At 35.3% G+C, this 16,613-nt stretch overlaps 1 protein-coding gene across 1 annotated transcript; it reads left to right on the forward strand.

Annotated features, from left to right (window-relative positions):
* The first annotated feature begins 1,342 nt into the window (after nt 1-1,342).
* LOC140442027 (glucose transporter GlcP-like) lies at nt 1,343-12,775 on the forward strand. The gene is made up of 2 exons (XM_072533064.1): nt 1,343-1,588; nt 6,384-12,775. The coding sequence occupies exons 1-2, from the start codon at nt 1,510-1,512 to the stop codon at nt 7,712-7,714; spliced, it is 1,410 nt and encodes a 469-aa protein (XP_072389165.1). The 5' UTR covers nt 1,343-1,509; the 3' UTR covers nt 7,715-12,775.
* Nucleotides 12,776-16,613: the final 3,838 nt, after the last annotated feature.

The raw sequence follows: 16,613 nt of genomic DNA on the forward strand, positions 1-16,613 counted from the left end.
TGTTATTTATTGGGTCATTATCATAACGACAAAAATAACCGTAAATAGGGTTACTAAAATAAACAGATTTATATAAATATAATATGCTTTGAAAATGGTTTAAGTATCTAATAAACCAAAACAAATAATGTAATTCCGTTAAAGTACGTCTATGACCAGCTGAATAACACAAGCGTCTATTCATACCTTGTTACAATTCGTCTTCGATGCTCGCGCATCCATGTAATGTCAAATATTTTATTAGGTTATACTTACCAGATTTGATTTGTTAATATTTTGAAATTACAGGCTACTTAATGATTTCATTCGTTTAAATCAGAGTTAGAACGATAATGATAGAAAATATGCGATTAAAAATATTGCCTAGATTTTACTAGAAAAGTTCAATTGCGATTTCCGCAATTTTTGATATTACATTTTTACGTTGTTTTTTTTTTCTGAATGTTTCCTATGGTTTTGTGTTCGATTTTTTTTATCGCCAACTTGGGAAATCATGAAAATAAAATCGCAATTGTTCTAACATGAACTCGGCTTATTGTGCCCTCTGTACGGTACAAATATTTAAAATTTAAATTAAGACTGATTACTACTATATTCTATCCCTTTGGTTAAAATTTTAAACTGAAATTCTAAACTAAATTCTTAACTTTAACAATAAAGTTTATTAAAATTAAACTTTAACAATAAATTTTAATTACAAAACACAAAAACGAATTAAATCATATATCAGAACCTTATCTAGGAATAAATCCTATGAACAACAAACCTCTGACAGGTGTAACCTAATAAAATTTTTGACATTACATGGATGCGCGAGCATCGAAGACGAATTGTAATAAGGTATGAATAGACGCTTGTCTGAATAACCCCTCGCCTACTGTTGTAACAATAGTAGGTAGGTAACTAAATTTTACGATAGTCCATGTGACGTGGAAAAATTTCTATCTAAATATTCAAACCCAACGTAAAATAAGCTAAAATATTGACGTTGTACGAAAAGCACAGGTACTAAAATCTGCTTAACAATTTAGTTTTTTTTTTTTGAGAATTTACTCTAGCTTATTTTTTAAATATACTATCATTTTATCTTCACTAACAGGTCACAGTCCCACTTGCAATTTAATGTTTAAATAACATGTAGAGTTGATGCTTCTGATTATAAATTAACAAACAATTAAATTATGATTTTCTGTTATCCATTTTTTATTAGTACTAATTGGACATAAAGCTTTTTATACTGTACTAAATTAGTAATAAAGATTGCTTATTGTGATAAAACACAAAAGTATAAAACGCATTACTTATAAAAAACTAAAATTTTATGTAAATACGTTGCGAAATATATAGCAAAATTATTAAAATTCCTGTTTATCGTATCGGTTAGTATTCATTTATTACTTAGTAAGAATTTTAATAGCTATGTAGGCGGTACTACAAAGAATAATAAATAATAACTGCATATTTTAAATAGGTAAATAACGAGTTATCTTAGAACGATTCATTAAAAATATGAAGAACTTGGTTACCGACAGCGCTACCGTTAGACCTAATATAGGGTCTAGTTTGATGTTCTTTTCTGCACTTTCAGGTAAGCATCTTTTACAGTAATTGAAGAACATACATGCAAAAACCGATAAATCCACTTCTTCCAATTTCGAGATAAATGCCAAAAACTTATACAGCAAAATCCCATAATAATTTAAAGAAACATCATATTGGAAATAAATAGTAGTTATCATCATCATCAGTGGCGTTACAGCTCTTTATGAGCCAAAGCTTTCCTCAGAACAATCCTCCATTCGCCCCTGTCTCTGGCAACTCTTCTCCATGCTTTAATTCCGATAGACTTCAAATCATTTTCTAGGTTGTCTTGGTACTTAAGTCTCAGTCTTCCTCTTTTTCGTTGTCCGATCGGCCCTCTTCGGTCAAAAACTTTTCTGACTATGGCATCTTCCTCTCGCCTGATTACATTACCTATCTATCTGAGGCGTTCTACCTTAATGAATTTTACAACGTCAGGTTCTCCAAATCTTCTATACAACTCAAAATCGTAACACCTGCGCCACAAACCTTGTTCTTTAATGCCTCCATATATTCCGCTCAAAACGTTTAAGCAATTCTTGGTCATTCTGTGTTAGTGTCCAAGGTTCTGAACCATATGTTAGCACTGGTCTTATTAGTGTTTTGTATACAGTCAGTTTAATTTTTCTAGGCATTTTTGAGGCCATCTGTCTTCTTAAGCCATAGTAACACTTATTGGCGAGCACTATTCCTCTTTTGATTTCTTCACTGACGTTGTTATCTTTGGTTAACAGCGACCCTAAGTATATGAAGGTGTCAACACCTTCCAGTTCTAGGTCATCAATTATTATTCGTGTAGGTGTCGGGTTGCTTGACCTAGTGCAACACATATATTTGGTCTTTTGAACATTTATATTTAGTCCCATTCTGTGTGCAGATGCTTTTAACGACCGAAATGCTTCAGTCAGATATTCTGTGGACCTACCTATGATGTCTATGTCATCTGCGTATCCGACAATTTGTACTGTTTTGTTAAAGATAGTACCATTCGTAGTAATCTGCGACTCTCGAATTATTTTTTATAATGCCAGGTTAAATAAGAGACACGATAGTCCATCACCCTGTCTTAGTCCATTTTTGCAACGGAAGGGTCTTGAGAGATCGTTTTGGATTTTTACCATGCTCTTTGCACCTGTGAGTGTAAGTTCAGTTAACCGGACAAGATCAAACGGAATGCGAAATTCTACCATAGCAAGTAGAAGTTTATTTCTATTAACAGAGTGGTATGCGGCTTTGAAGTCAACAAATATGTGGTGGGTGTCGACGCCGAACTCTAGGTTTTTTTCAAGGATCTGCCTCACCGTAAATATCTGGTCCGTTGTTGATTTATTAGGACGGAAAGCGTACTGATATCCTCCCACTATTTGTTTGGCGTAGGGGAGGAGTCTTTTGTACAATACGTTGGACAACACTTTATATGCCATATTGAGTAGAGTGATGCCTATATAATTTTCACACACCATCATGTCTCCCTTTTTGTGTATAGGACACAGTACACCTAACTTCCAGTATGTGGGTGTTTCTTTCTGTTGCCAGATTGCAGTTATCAGTTTATGCATGTGTTTCATGAGGGGGTCGCCGCCATTTTTGAAAAGTTCGGCAGGGAGATTATCCGAACCGGGAGCTTTATTATTTTTCAGTGTTTCGATAGCTTCTCTAATTTCTTCTTCGGTGGGGGTTGGTTGCCGATCATCTTCATTCATTTGAAACATGGGATCCTCAATCTCGCCATCTTCGTGGTTGCCGCTAAGCAGTTCTTCAAAATGGTCCGCCCATCTGTTTAGTATCTGTTCTTTGTTACTAATTATAGAACCGTCCCTATCGTTACAGGCTATTATTCTGGGTTTGAATTCTTTTCTGCAGCTGTTTATCTGTTGGTAGAATTTTCGTCGGAGTAGTCTTTTCCATTATGGTGGTTAACAATTTCGTTTAGATCGTGTTCGTATTGTTCTTAATTTTTTCTTTTAAACACTCTCTTTTCTTCTCTTCTAAGATTTTCATAATCTACCAGAGTTATCCAATATCGAAAAATTCTGGTTTCAAAAGTTTTTCAAAATTTTCCAACCCACTGGTAAAATAATAGTTTTGGAATAATTTTATTTTTATGAATTTGCCATTGTTAATTTTTTTATGACAATTAATAACATATTAAACAATCTCCAATCAGTGCCTATCTTTTCAACAACTCCAATTTGTTTGTAAATTTCTTCATATTTCTATCTGGAGAGAATTGTGGCTTTTTTTCTTAGAAGCTTTTCTACTCTCCCAATAGTTCGATGCTGAAGTGCACATTTTTTCTTCATTAGTCAGGTGGTTTATGCGCCTTTCTTGTTCCCTCAGTTTAAGTGGCGTTGTATCGTCTACTGCGCAAATTGCTCGATATAAAGTAGATGTCTTAGCCTGCACCTGAAAATAAGTTCTTAAACACTTCTTCAGTTATGATAAGGGTGTTGCTTCGTGTGCTAGGGAAGAGGCTTGCGGTGCTAGATTATCACGAGAACCAGAGGGGCTTTCGGCAGGTAGATGGCGTTTTATTGAACTGACGCTTTAGACGGGTATTAAAAAAGAAGAAGAGGCCTTCGTCCATACAATATTATCACCATCGATTTACAAAAAGCTTTCGACACAGTCTCTCAGCGATCAATTGAACGGGCCATGAATCGCTTCGGAATCGCAACATTTAAGCGGTATGTGGTAGACTCGTACAAGAACTGTCGTACAAGTGTCGCCGCCGGTAGCAGGTCGACAACCAACATGGAGATATCTAGAGGCGTCGAACAGGAAGATCCCTTGTCGCCATACCTCTTCAACATGGTGGTCGATGAGTTGATATACAAGCTTGAGGGAGACTCAAAATTGCCGATGGCAGAAACATCTCACTGTTGGGTTACGCTGAGGATTTAGTACTGCTATCCGAATCGGTTAAAGATGCTACCAGACAGCTCTGGACAGCCGTCGAATTCTTCGAGAAGAGAGGAATGACGATTAACGCTGGTAAGAGTGCAGCTATTATGGTTAATGTTAACCATGGTAATAAGCTCTTTTACTGCGTGACGCGTTCGCTCTTCTTTGTCGGCAACAACAGGATTCGGCAGCTGAAACTTAGTGAGCTGGTTGGATACCTAGGTCGAAGGTATAATGCACTGGGACAGACCAAGGTAGCCTTCAACGAGCTACAGACACAGCTCGATCGTATTCACCGAGCGGGGCTCAAACCAGCACAAAAGCCGCTGGTACTGAAGACATACCTGCTACCGAGATGCATTGACAAACTGCGGAGTCCTACCATCACGATGAAAACGCTAAAGGGTGTTGACAGGTCCATACGTATAACCGTTCGGAAGTTTCTGTCCCTCAATCGAACGTGTACCGATGCCTACATCCACGCCCTCACAAAAGAGGTGTCTGGGCGTCATGGCCATGGCCATGCACGTCCTGGCTATCATGAGAAGGGGACTGACAAAATTGATCAGCTCAGCAACTGATATAACGTTGTTAACCCTCAGTCTACCATATATGTCACGTCTCTGGGGGAAGGTCCTAAAATGGAGACAATCATTGTCTGGCATTTTAGCATCGATCGCACGTGAGTTAAGCCAGAAACTTGAGGACGGCTATAGTGGAAACGAACTTCGTCAGGGCTCTTCACACTCTGAAAGCTCTGCCTAGATAAGCAATCCACCACCCTACTAGTCGGGGAGAGATTTTATTAAGGCAATTTTACTGCGAGGAGATCTACTTCCAACTAGAGGTATCCCTTTAAATCCACCACGTGTGCGTAGGTGCCGAAAGGGATGCGAACGTAACGAGAGCTTTACTCACGTTCTTCAAAAGTGCTCCGCAGCACACTGGCACTGAATAAAGAGACACGATCAGCTTGTTACGTATCTTCGCAAAGCAGTTGAAAAGAAATGGTGGATTTGCAAAACAAAGCTAAGAATAAGATGCGCTTACGGGACTCTTAAGATACCTGACCTTGTAGCGCCTCGATTCCTTCAGACCATGCAAACCCGATATTCTGGGAAAACTATTTGCATGGACCCTCTAATCATTGGAGCTCGCCGAATATGGTGTCAGTCGAATTCTCGTGTCCTGAGAATTTTTAAGGTATCAAGTTTCGACGTCCGCAATTTTATTACAAAGGCCATTCAGGGTAGTATCCATATTCATAGTCATTTTATGAGGTCTTAGCATAAGTAACTTATACCTCTGAGTCTCTGAGTCTAGAAATGAGTCTAAGCGCGGAACAGGCGTACGGATTTAATGTCTTTTGCTATTAAGATGTAATCGATTTAGCTGTCTTACTCTTCGCACAAACTCAAAAGTTAGTTTGGCTTTCATTAGTTTATGGTCAGTTTTGTGCACTTGATGTACTCCGAGATATTTGTACATATCATTTGCATCCATTGCCTCGATGTTTTGGCCATCTTGCATATCGAAACCTCCGGCCTGAATCTTTCCTCTGAATATATTTAGTATACGGCACTTGTCTATTTCAAAGTCCATACTAATATTGCATTATGCATACGGTACTGTTATTTTTGAACTCCACTGACCTGAGTCAGTGAAGTTCAGTTCTTTAGATAGTGGGTTCATCGCTACACCGAAGGTTTCTGTCGCCATTCATCGCCCTATATATATATATATATATATATATATATATATATATATATATATATATATATATATATATATATATATATATATATATATATATATATATTAAACTCATAACTTTTATTTTATACTTATTTTATATTTTTTTAATTATTTTATTTTACCTGTTTATTATTTTGTTTTAGCGGATTTACTTCTAGTAACTATTGGCGGTCTCATGGTATGGGGATCGTCAGCAATACCGATTTTATCATCGAAGAATAATAACCCACTGGATGAACCTATTACGCCTTTAGAAACGTCTATTATTCTATCAGCTCCAGCCTTTGGCGCGCTAATTTCTTTAAACTTTATGGCGTACATTTCGGATCTGATAGGCAGAAGGAAGAGTTTATTATTTTTATCAATCTCTTTTGTTATTTGTTTATGTGGTATTGCATTTGCAAAAAATATTTATATTTATTATTTTTTCTTTTTCATAACGGGTTTTAATTTTTCTGGTTCATGTGTTAATGTTTCCACGTACAACAGCGAAATTGTAAATGATGGAAACAGGGCTTGGCTTGGTTGTATTCTGGGACTAAGTTTACCAGTTGGGAATCTTATTGGTTTTATTCTCGGCACATATTTAACTAGTATTACACAATATACATTAGCTGTTGGTTTTCCTGTGTACATTCACATAATACTACAATACTTTATGGTTGAATCGCCGATGTATTTAGCGAGCAAAAACAAGAAAACAGATGCAATCATTGCATTGGAAAAGCTTAGATATTACGAGAAGCCTATAGATAGTGAACTTGAATATAATTGTATGGAAAAACTAAATTTAAAATCTCTAAATAAAAATGGAAAACTCTTTGATATATTTAGCAGCGCTGTGGCAAGTAAAGCCTTTATTATTAGTCTTATCTTAAGTTTCACGCAACAATCGTGCGGCATGAATATTGTTATGAATTATGCAGTTCCAATATTTAACGAAGCCGGTTCCTTGTTATCGGGTAATTATATAAGTCTTTTACTTGGTGTTTTACAGATAGTGGTATATCTTGCAGTGATGTTAAATATTAATATGCTAGGAAGGAGACATTTATTGCTTTTTTCATCGGTAGGTTGTGCGATTTCTACAAGTGTGTTAGCAATATATTTCTACTTAAAACAATTTAATCCTGTAGCTGCTGCTTCGATAACTGTGGTTCCAGTCATTAGTGCAATGACATTTGTTTTTTCATATTCTGCCGGTTTAGGACCGATTACTTTGTCATATCTTGGTGAACTATTTCCTAACGAAATTAGAGCTACAGCTGTAGCTACTGTATTAGTTTTAGATGCCATAGTGTCTTTAACATTAAGTTTCACTTTTCCGTTGTTGGTTCAATCTTTTGGAATATATATGTGCATGTCGATATATAGTTTGTCAGCCTTTACTGGATTTGTATTAATGACTAAATTTTTACCGGAAACCAGGGGAAAGAGTTTTCTTAAAATACAGGAGAGTTTACGAAACTTATGATAACAAATTTATAGTTAAATACTGCACAAAATAAAGACTTAATTTCAACTTCTACTCTATCGGAGGTTGGTTATCATCATAACTTTTTGTATTTTATTGGCAGCCGCTCAAAATTGTCTACTATTGATGATATTTTCATTACCACGCCTTAGTATCTCATTTCAAATACTTCTAACTTGACTAAATATTTTATTTTTAGTTCCAGCTAGCTTTCCTTTCTATACAATTAAGATTATATACTTTAGTGCTCTTATCTGCAGTTCCACAACCAGGTCACAATTAGCAAATATTAGGTATTACTATATTTACAAATGCGGGTCTTACAATTTCAATTCATATACTTATTTCTTCACTTTGAGTATCATCATCATCATCATTATCATCCTCCTGTATGCGTTCACTCTCTGTGTTATGCGTGGGCATTCTCTGCGCCGCAGTGCTTCTTGTCTTGGTCTCCACTCGACAATGTATTTTGTCCATCGATTGTCTGATAATCTGGGAACGTGTCCTTCCAAATCCAACTTAGCGACTTGGTTCTTTTGATGGCGTCAATTGATTTTATTCTACGACGTATTTCTTCGTTTGGAATTCGGTCTCTAAGAGAGACACTCAACATCTGGCGCTCCATGGCCTTCTGAGTAACACGAATCTTATTCACTACCTACCTTTTTTGTGAGTGTTAATGTTTCTGCTCCATAAATGATTACAAGTAACACACATTGGTCAAATATTTTCCTTTTGAGGCATATGAGTAGGTTCGATAGTGTAATTTATCAAACGCTGCCCTTGCTAATCCTATGCCATGTGGGAGCTCACATGTTTGGTTATCTCTGCCCAACCAAATTGCATGTCCTTAGTACTTATACGATGCAGTCTGCACAATGTCCTTTCCATCAACAGCAATATTTCGATTTAGCAACAGATTAGTAATTATTTGCGTCTTGTTCATATTAATTTTTGGTCCGACCTTAAAAAACGATGTCATCTGTTGTAAATCTCAAATAACTAAGCTTCTTTTTATTTATGTTAATACCATTCTCGTTCAGATGTGCCTTCTTACAAGAATATTCTAAAAGCATCGTGAATAGCTTTGGAGAGACGGTGTCTCCTTGCCGTACTCTTCGCTGTATACAGAATTTATTTGTTTCTTTTTCAGATAGTCTTACGGTAGCTGTGGCATGTTAGTAGATATATTTGATTATGCTAGTGTAGCAATGGTCTATTCGGCATTCTGCCAATGCTTTTAACATTTTCTGTTGGTTTATGGTATCGAATACTTTCTTGTAGTCCACAAATATTAGTGCCAATGGTTTATTTTATTCCGCAGACTTCTCTATCAGGTCTTTATCACTGGTAAGTAGTCGTTTACTAGTGTTTTACTTTGGGTTTTAGTGCTATAATACCAGATATTTTGTAACGAAGTATTTTGCCTACCACATAGGGTATAATTATGGCGGTTTGAAAATTTGGGCAGAAGTTACTGGGGTGGAAATAGGGCAAGCAAAATAAACGATACTGTGTGAACGGTACTCAGGGTTTGTTTGGAGACCTGGGTCGTGGATAAGTAGAATGGCAAGGGGTCGGATTGGGGTAATTACAAAAATGAAACGAATGGATACTTACATGAATCTCCTAGATAAATGGGTTAACAAAAACAACAAGAAAAGCTATTTGAAATAAGGACGCCACTTCGAAGAATCCTAATATTGCTGGATAAAGGAAAAAAGGCTCTTCTTTCTTAAAATAAACAACACAAAAATGGGTTAGGAGACTTTTCTAAAATAAAAAGACAAAACTTCCTGGCGTTGATCATTTTTATATAGATCCCAGCCATATAATTTCCATGTCTCTGCTATTTCTTCTCTGTTGGTTCTCAGGGTTTCTGTGTGGTCTACAGCGGCCTACTACTACTACTACTTGTCGGTTTATAACGTTCTCCGCCGTTTTCCGACTTCCAATCGCCACTTAGACCAAATGTTCCATAGATCTTCTTCTATGGCCCTCTCTCTCAGTTCTTTATTTATTCCTTCGCTCCAACTTTTTCTCGGTCTACCTCGTTTTCTCTTTCCTTCTGGTTGCTACTTAAGTATTTCTTTTGGCATTCGTTGTTCGTCCATTCTTTGTATGTGTCCGAACCAGATAAGTTGTTTTGTTGTTAGATCATCTGTGATTGTTCGTTTGATTCCCATTATTTCTCTAATGCGTTCGTTGGTAATCCTTTCTCTAATAGATCTTCCTGCGGCTCTTCTCCAAAAATTTATTTCCGTCACTTTCAGCGTTACCGGGTTCTTTCTTTCAGTGGCCATACCTCACAGCTGTATAAAGTGATACTTTTTACTATAGCCTCATATATCCTCTTCTTATTTACTTTGCTGATGGATTGGTCCCATAAAATGAAGAGTGGCCGAGCTAAGTGTTCTAAGTACCAAAATTAACAATTGCCAGAAATCAAAAAAAACTTTAATAACCAAAAAAATAAAACAAATATATAAGTGTTTATGGAAATTCCGCTTCATTAACAAGTACCTAAATAACGTATAACTTAGTAATGCTCAATAAATGAAGAAAAAATGGAAATGATGAATGAAGTCCACAGGAATAATATTTGACTAAATATCTAAAATAAAGGTGAAAAATGCTCTATTTTCGTGGTTAATGAATTCTAGCATGGCGCGAAGGTCTTTTTTCTTACTTTCGTTTATTTGCTGAACACCAGAAAAACCTAAGAGCTCTGTCGACTTTAACTTTTGGACAGTCACACCTTTTTTCAATACACGACACTTCTCCCATCCAATTAAGTCACTAAAATTTTTCTTGTACCACACTGTTCTTGGCTCTTCTTTCGTCACACGTAACCACGATGCTTGAGTAATACCAAGTTTAGATGTATCTATACATTCTGATGATATTTTATCGAAATCAAAGAAAGTACATTCTCTTATATCTAAAATCTGTAAGGTCTGGAAGGTCTAGCAGCAGCAATTATAGTTTTTAAATCGTTTACTGTTTGAAGCTTGGAACATTTTGCTCGTTTCTCTATAAGAGCGAAATCTCTATCTGAAGATGAAAAGCTATGACCGGAAACTAAAAATTTATGATCAATGGTATCAAAATGTCCATTAGCTACTAAGAAAATGTATAAGAAGATAAACATTTGGTTTTTCAGTTGACCTGCACAGTTGTCGCTCCATATACATAGTTTTCGCTTATAAGTTGAAAGCTCTCCTGTATTCAAGGCTTGTAAAAGACATGATGCCATTTGGTTCCCACCACGACCCGATTGTCCTTCATGCCAGATGCACATTATCCCATCTGCAGTATCTTGCATGTGTATTCCAAAATTGTAGCATGACAATTGGCGGCTGTAATACATACTACTATGCGGGAAGCGAATACTTTGGGAGCGAAAATACTTTTTGTAGATCCATGGTAATGGTACAGGTATCGCTACCTGGAAGAGTACTGCTCGTACTATCTTCTTGAAAAACATTAAGAGCTTTATCTGTTTTTCTATGATGTAATTCCAACTCATTTTTAGCTTTTCTAAATATACTAAGGTCTTTGTCCTTGCCTCTTAAAAAAAGTAAATCACAAGTCTTACAGGTGTCAACTCTAGGTTTTCTAAAAGAAAGATTCAGAAAATCCTTTATTAAAACTTTCCTATAGAATTTGTATGTTGTGGTGCTGTCAGGATGGTTTATTTTAAAAGAGTTGTATAGCTTATTAACATTGAGGTCTGGACTGAGATATTCCTTTTCACTTTTTAAACGACTGTAGTGGCTCTCGTCCCTCGGGAAGCTATTGATGTGATTATTTACCATCTGTCTGTCATGAAGAGTATACTTAAATCTTCTGACACCTCCTCGTTTATCCTTAAAGGTTGTATGTCCCTCCTTTTTACGCCTAACAAGCGTAGTAATCTTTTGCGGACTTATAGCAAATATTTCCAAAAACGTTTTTTTACAAACTCTTTTCACATTACCTTCCCCATCTGAAACAAAAAAAGCTACGGTACACTGTCGTCTACTTTCTGATGAATCACCAGAACTACCATTGCGGCGACGTTGGATTGGTAAAACTTGCAATAATCCCATAAGATAGCTGCCTTGCTCGTTGAGTACAAGGCCATGATACAAGTCGACAAGCTTAATTTTCATATCAACCACGTCTCTACAGCTGAATTTACATTTGTACGTGATCTAAAATAGAAAAATCTCATGATAATATGTCATATCAACAAAGCCAAAGTAGCAATAACAAAGTTTTAGGTAGCTATTCACAAATTTCAAGCGAAATATCTGTTTAAAATCTCGTACTAACCTCATGTTTTGGAATGGCCTTTCCAAGTTTTTGCAGCTTACATTTTTGTGTAATGTAGGGTTTTCCACTCAATCTAGCTTCACTCTGTTTTTTCTTGACGATATTGTTTTCTTTTTATCATCAAACGCACTAGAATCAATCCATTGTATTTACTTTAAAATACAAATTCATCAATCGATTCTAACGACAATACTTCAACCTGCAAATGGCACTTAGATCAATTAGCACAGCACATAATCGACTTACAGGCGGCTCCATCTTTGGGCTTCGTTTGCAATCACTAGAGTGAAGTTAGCACGTAGATCTCATAGGGGGACATTGGCATAGGAACATAGATCATATTGATTGAATAAAAACAAAATTTTATGTTTTGGCACTTAGATCACTTAGCTTGGACACTCTTCAAATGGTGTTTAACATTGTGATGGCTTTTCACAATGTACAGCGGCCCAAAATCCTATTTAATGAGTCTCATCGTGCATGAGTATCTCGTTTGGGTCCAGTACGCTTTGGTTCTTTGTATATACAATCGCTTGTTGCATACCAAACCTTTAATGCAGTAAACTTCGTATCAAAAGCGAAATCTAGAATAGGTTGTATTATATTTTACTCCATTTATTATATCAGATATTTAGTGTAATTTTTGTTGTGTTTTTTTTATATTTGTGATTTAAATAAATTGTTATCCATTTTTATTTTTATACTTTTTAAGTTTAGGGTTTAGTTAAGGTTTTTACTAGTTTTTATTATGTGGTAAAATAAAGTATCTTATTGAACTGTATTTTGTAAGAAGCATTTTATCGTACCGGTTAAACGTAGGATCAAGACAAATGGACAAATGTCTAAATACTACTCAGAGAAATACGCTAAAAAGGACTAAAAAGAACAAAGCAACTCAACTGGCTCCAAAGACAGACCTGCAGAACTGCTAAAACACACCCATTCGGCTTTAATACAAAAACTAAAACAAATATTTAATAATGTAAATGCGTCTTTGATGGAACGCCCAACATAACTGTGTGGTATAAGGAATATACAGAGTGTTTCAAAAAGGTATGTCATAAATTAAATCACGCATTTCGGGGACAAAAATAAATTGGTAGAATCCGACTTACCTTAGTACAAAAGTGTAGACAAAAAAAGTTACAGCCCTTTGAAGTTACAAAATAAAAATTGTTTTTTTTTGCATTATCTCCTAAACTACTTGACATTTTGTAACAAAAATAGACACGTTACTTTCTTGTTCTGAAATCATTTTTCATAAAAAAGAAACAACAAAATCTAAGCGCACAGAAAAAGGGGTGTGCAGCCCTAAATCCCCCCAAACTTTTGAGTACGTTCAAATCAAATGAATTTTGTGACATCATTAGTGCAACACATTATTTTTAAAACTTTTTTGCCTCTTATCACTTTTTCGAAAAACTAGTTTTTTCCTAGTTGGCCATAATATTACAATTAGTTTCTACGGATACGATAATTATAAACAGTTCCACCAATAATAGTCAATAATTTGAAGCTATCATTTATTGTGTGAATAAGATTAATATTAAAAATTTTGATATTACAATGGCCTACACATTTCAGGAAATGACAGATATGTATTTAACTTTGGGTAAGCTGGATCAGATTAAATTATGATTTCAATAAACTATCGGGAATATCGATAGGTGAATGTAAAGGAAATAGTGCAGCAGCCGCAAGGTGTTATGCAGTAAAACACCCCAATCGAAATACACCCCATAGGCGATTATTTCTGACCATTGATCGTCGTTTACGCGGTACATTCCAACCGCAAGTTGCTGGCAATAGTGGTCGTCCAATAATTGATGCAACTGATGAAGACATTTTATAAATCATTGAAGAAGTCCCTGGAACAAGTACAAGGTTAGTAGCTGCTCAACTAAATGTTCCTCAAGTAAGGGTTTGCAGGCGTTTGAAGGATCAGCTGCTTAAACCCTATCACTTAACAACGGTTCAGGAGTTGTTGGTTGAAGATTATCCTAAAAGGATTGAATTTTGCGATTGGTTGTTAATGGAAAGCACTCGAAATATTAATTTTATTAGAAATATTTTGTTTACCGGCGAGGCTAGCTTCAGTAGAAATGGAATAACAAACCATCATAATGAGCACATTTTGGCCGACGAAAATCTTCACGCCAAAAGAACTACTCATCACCAAAAGACTTTCAAAGTTAATGTTTGGGCAGCAATTGTGAATAACAATCTAATAGGTCCAATATTTCTTCCCAACAATTTAAATGGTGATAATTATTTGCAGTTCTTGGCAAACGATTTACAAGAGTATTTGGAAGAAGTGAATATTGCAAGAAGGCAAAACATGTGGTTTCTACAAGATGGCGCTCCACCGCATTACAGTAATGAAGTCCGGGAATATCTTTGCAGGTAGTATTCTGGTCGGTGGATTGGAAGGGGTCGTGACGCACCTATTTCTTGGCCACCCAGAAGTCCAGGTCTTAACCATATGGACTTTTGCTTTTGGGGGTTTATGAAAGATAAAGTGTATTCTGTAACAATAGAGGACGAACAACAATTGAGGGTTAGAATAATAAAGCTGCAAATCAATTTCGTCAGAAAAATGTGATTTTTCAGCGCATTCGGTTTTCCTTATTAAAACGATACCGAATGTGTATTGAAGAAAATGGGGGTCATTTTGAACATTTATTGTAATATCATATTTATAGACGTTATAGACATTTTTTATACTTGTTAAATTCATTTAAGCCATTTATTTAATTGCACGTAATTTTTTAAAAGTTAATGAAAAAGGCCGTAACTTAATAAGAACTGCTTTTTGAAAAAAGTGATAACAGGCACAAAAGTTTTAAGAATAATGTGTTAACTAATGATGCTACAAAATTCATTTGATTTAAACGTACTCAAAAGTTTGGGGGGATTTAGGACTGCACACCACCCTTAAAATTTTTCTGTGCGCTTAGATTTTGTTGTTTCTGTTGTATGAAAAATACAATATTCTGCTTTCAGAACAAGAAAGTAACGTGTCCATTTTTATTACAAAATGTAAAAAAGTAGTTTAGGAGATAAGAAAAAAAAACAATTTTTATTTTGTAATTTCAAAGGGCTGTAACTTTTTTGGGTACACTTTTGTACTAAAGGAAGTGGGATTCAATCAATTTATTTTTGTCCCCGGAATGAGTGATTTAATATATGACATACCTTTTTGAAATACCCTTTATCGATTAGAAAATGATAACATCAGGGAAAGCGGGAAACAAACTTAAATATAACATAATTATAATGATCACAGCCAAAATGTTCCTATTTATATTAAAGTCTGCAAAGTTGTTGCTATTACACCTTAACTGAATAACTCTTTAATATACGTTAAATATAGACTCCTTATAGTCCAATAAATAAGTTTTGTTATGAAAATATGCATATATGTCAAAAGTATCAGTTTAAAATAACAGCAATATTTGAACATTAATTTTATAGCACAAATCACCGAAAATCACTTTTTTTTCATATATTTTAAAGATTAGACTTTAACAATAAAAATTCCATAGTGACTGGTTAATGGAAGTGATAAATTTTAATAAAAAATTCTAAAAAAATGGCAAAAATCGAGCAACGATTATTTATTTAACAATTTTATAGAAACTGAATTTTATTGCGCAAAAACACAAAAATTGTATTAAAAACCTGCATTCTTCAACTTTAAAACGTTTTTTAACTTTTGGTTTTTGACGATAGAACTCTCTGATCAAAAGATATCGAAATTTTACCATTGAATTGATACAAATTTTGTTTAAAACTGATTTCACACGCGAAGCTGACATTCCCAAAAGCTATCCCCAATCGCGCAATTAAAAGCAATTATGTACCAAATCGAGTAGTGAGGATGACAGTAGTGATAACGAACAGCAAAGTTACTATTACGGGAGAAATAGAAAAAAAATGGTCAAAACAAGCTCCTGCGTCGAGCCTAACTCGTGCAACAAATATCGTGTCACATGTACCAAGACTTGCTCGATCAGCACGAATCTACAAACCTATGACTCCTGCTGAAGCATTCCAACTGTTAGTTGATGATAAAATAATTGACCAGATTATTGAGAGAACCAACGAAAAAATAACCAGTTTGCAAACAAATTATGGAGATAACGCTTTAGGATGCAGTACAATAAACCATGTTAACAAAATTAAAATGTTAGCATTTTTGGTCTTCTGTATTTGGCAGGCGTGTTCAAATCAAACAATGAAGATATAAATTCTCTCTTTGCAACTGCTGGTACTGGTCGTGATATATTCCGTTCCGTAATGACAGCAAAAAGGTTTAGTTTTTTACTGACATCTTTGAGATTTGACGATCCGCAAACTAGAGACCAGCGTATTGTAAATGGTGACAACCTGGCAGCAATTTCTGAAACTTTTCACCATTTTGTAAATAACTGTCAAACTAATTATTCGTGTGGAGAATACGTAACAGTGGATGAAATGCTCTTCGGTTTCCGTGGAAAATGTAAATTTAGAATGTATATAAAAAGTAAGCCTGAAAAATACGGACTCAAAATAATATGCCTGTGTGACGTCGTACTCA

This window comes from Diabrotica undecimpunctata, chromosome 5 (genome assembly GCF_040954645.1).
Source record: "Diabrotica undecimpunctata isolate CICGRU chromosome 5, icDiaUnde3, whole genome shotgun sequence".
NCBI lineage: Eukaryota > Metazoa > Arthropoda > Insecta > Coleoptera > Chrysomelidae > Diabrotica > Diabrotica undecimpunctata.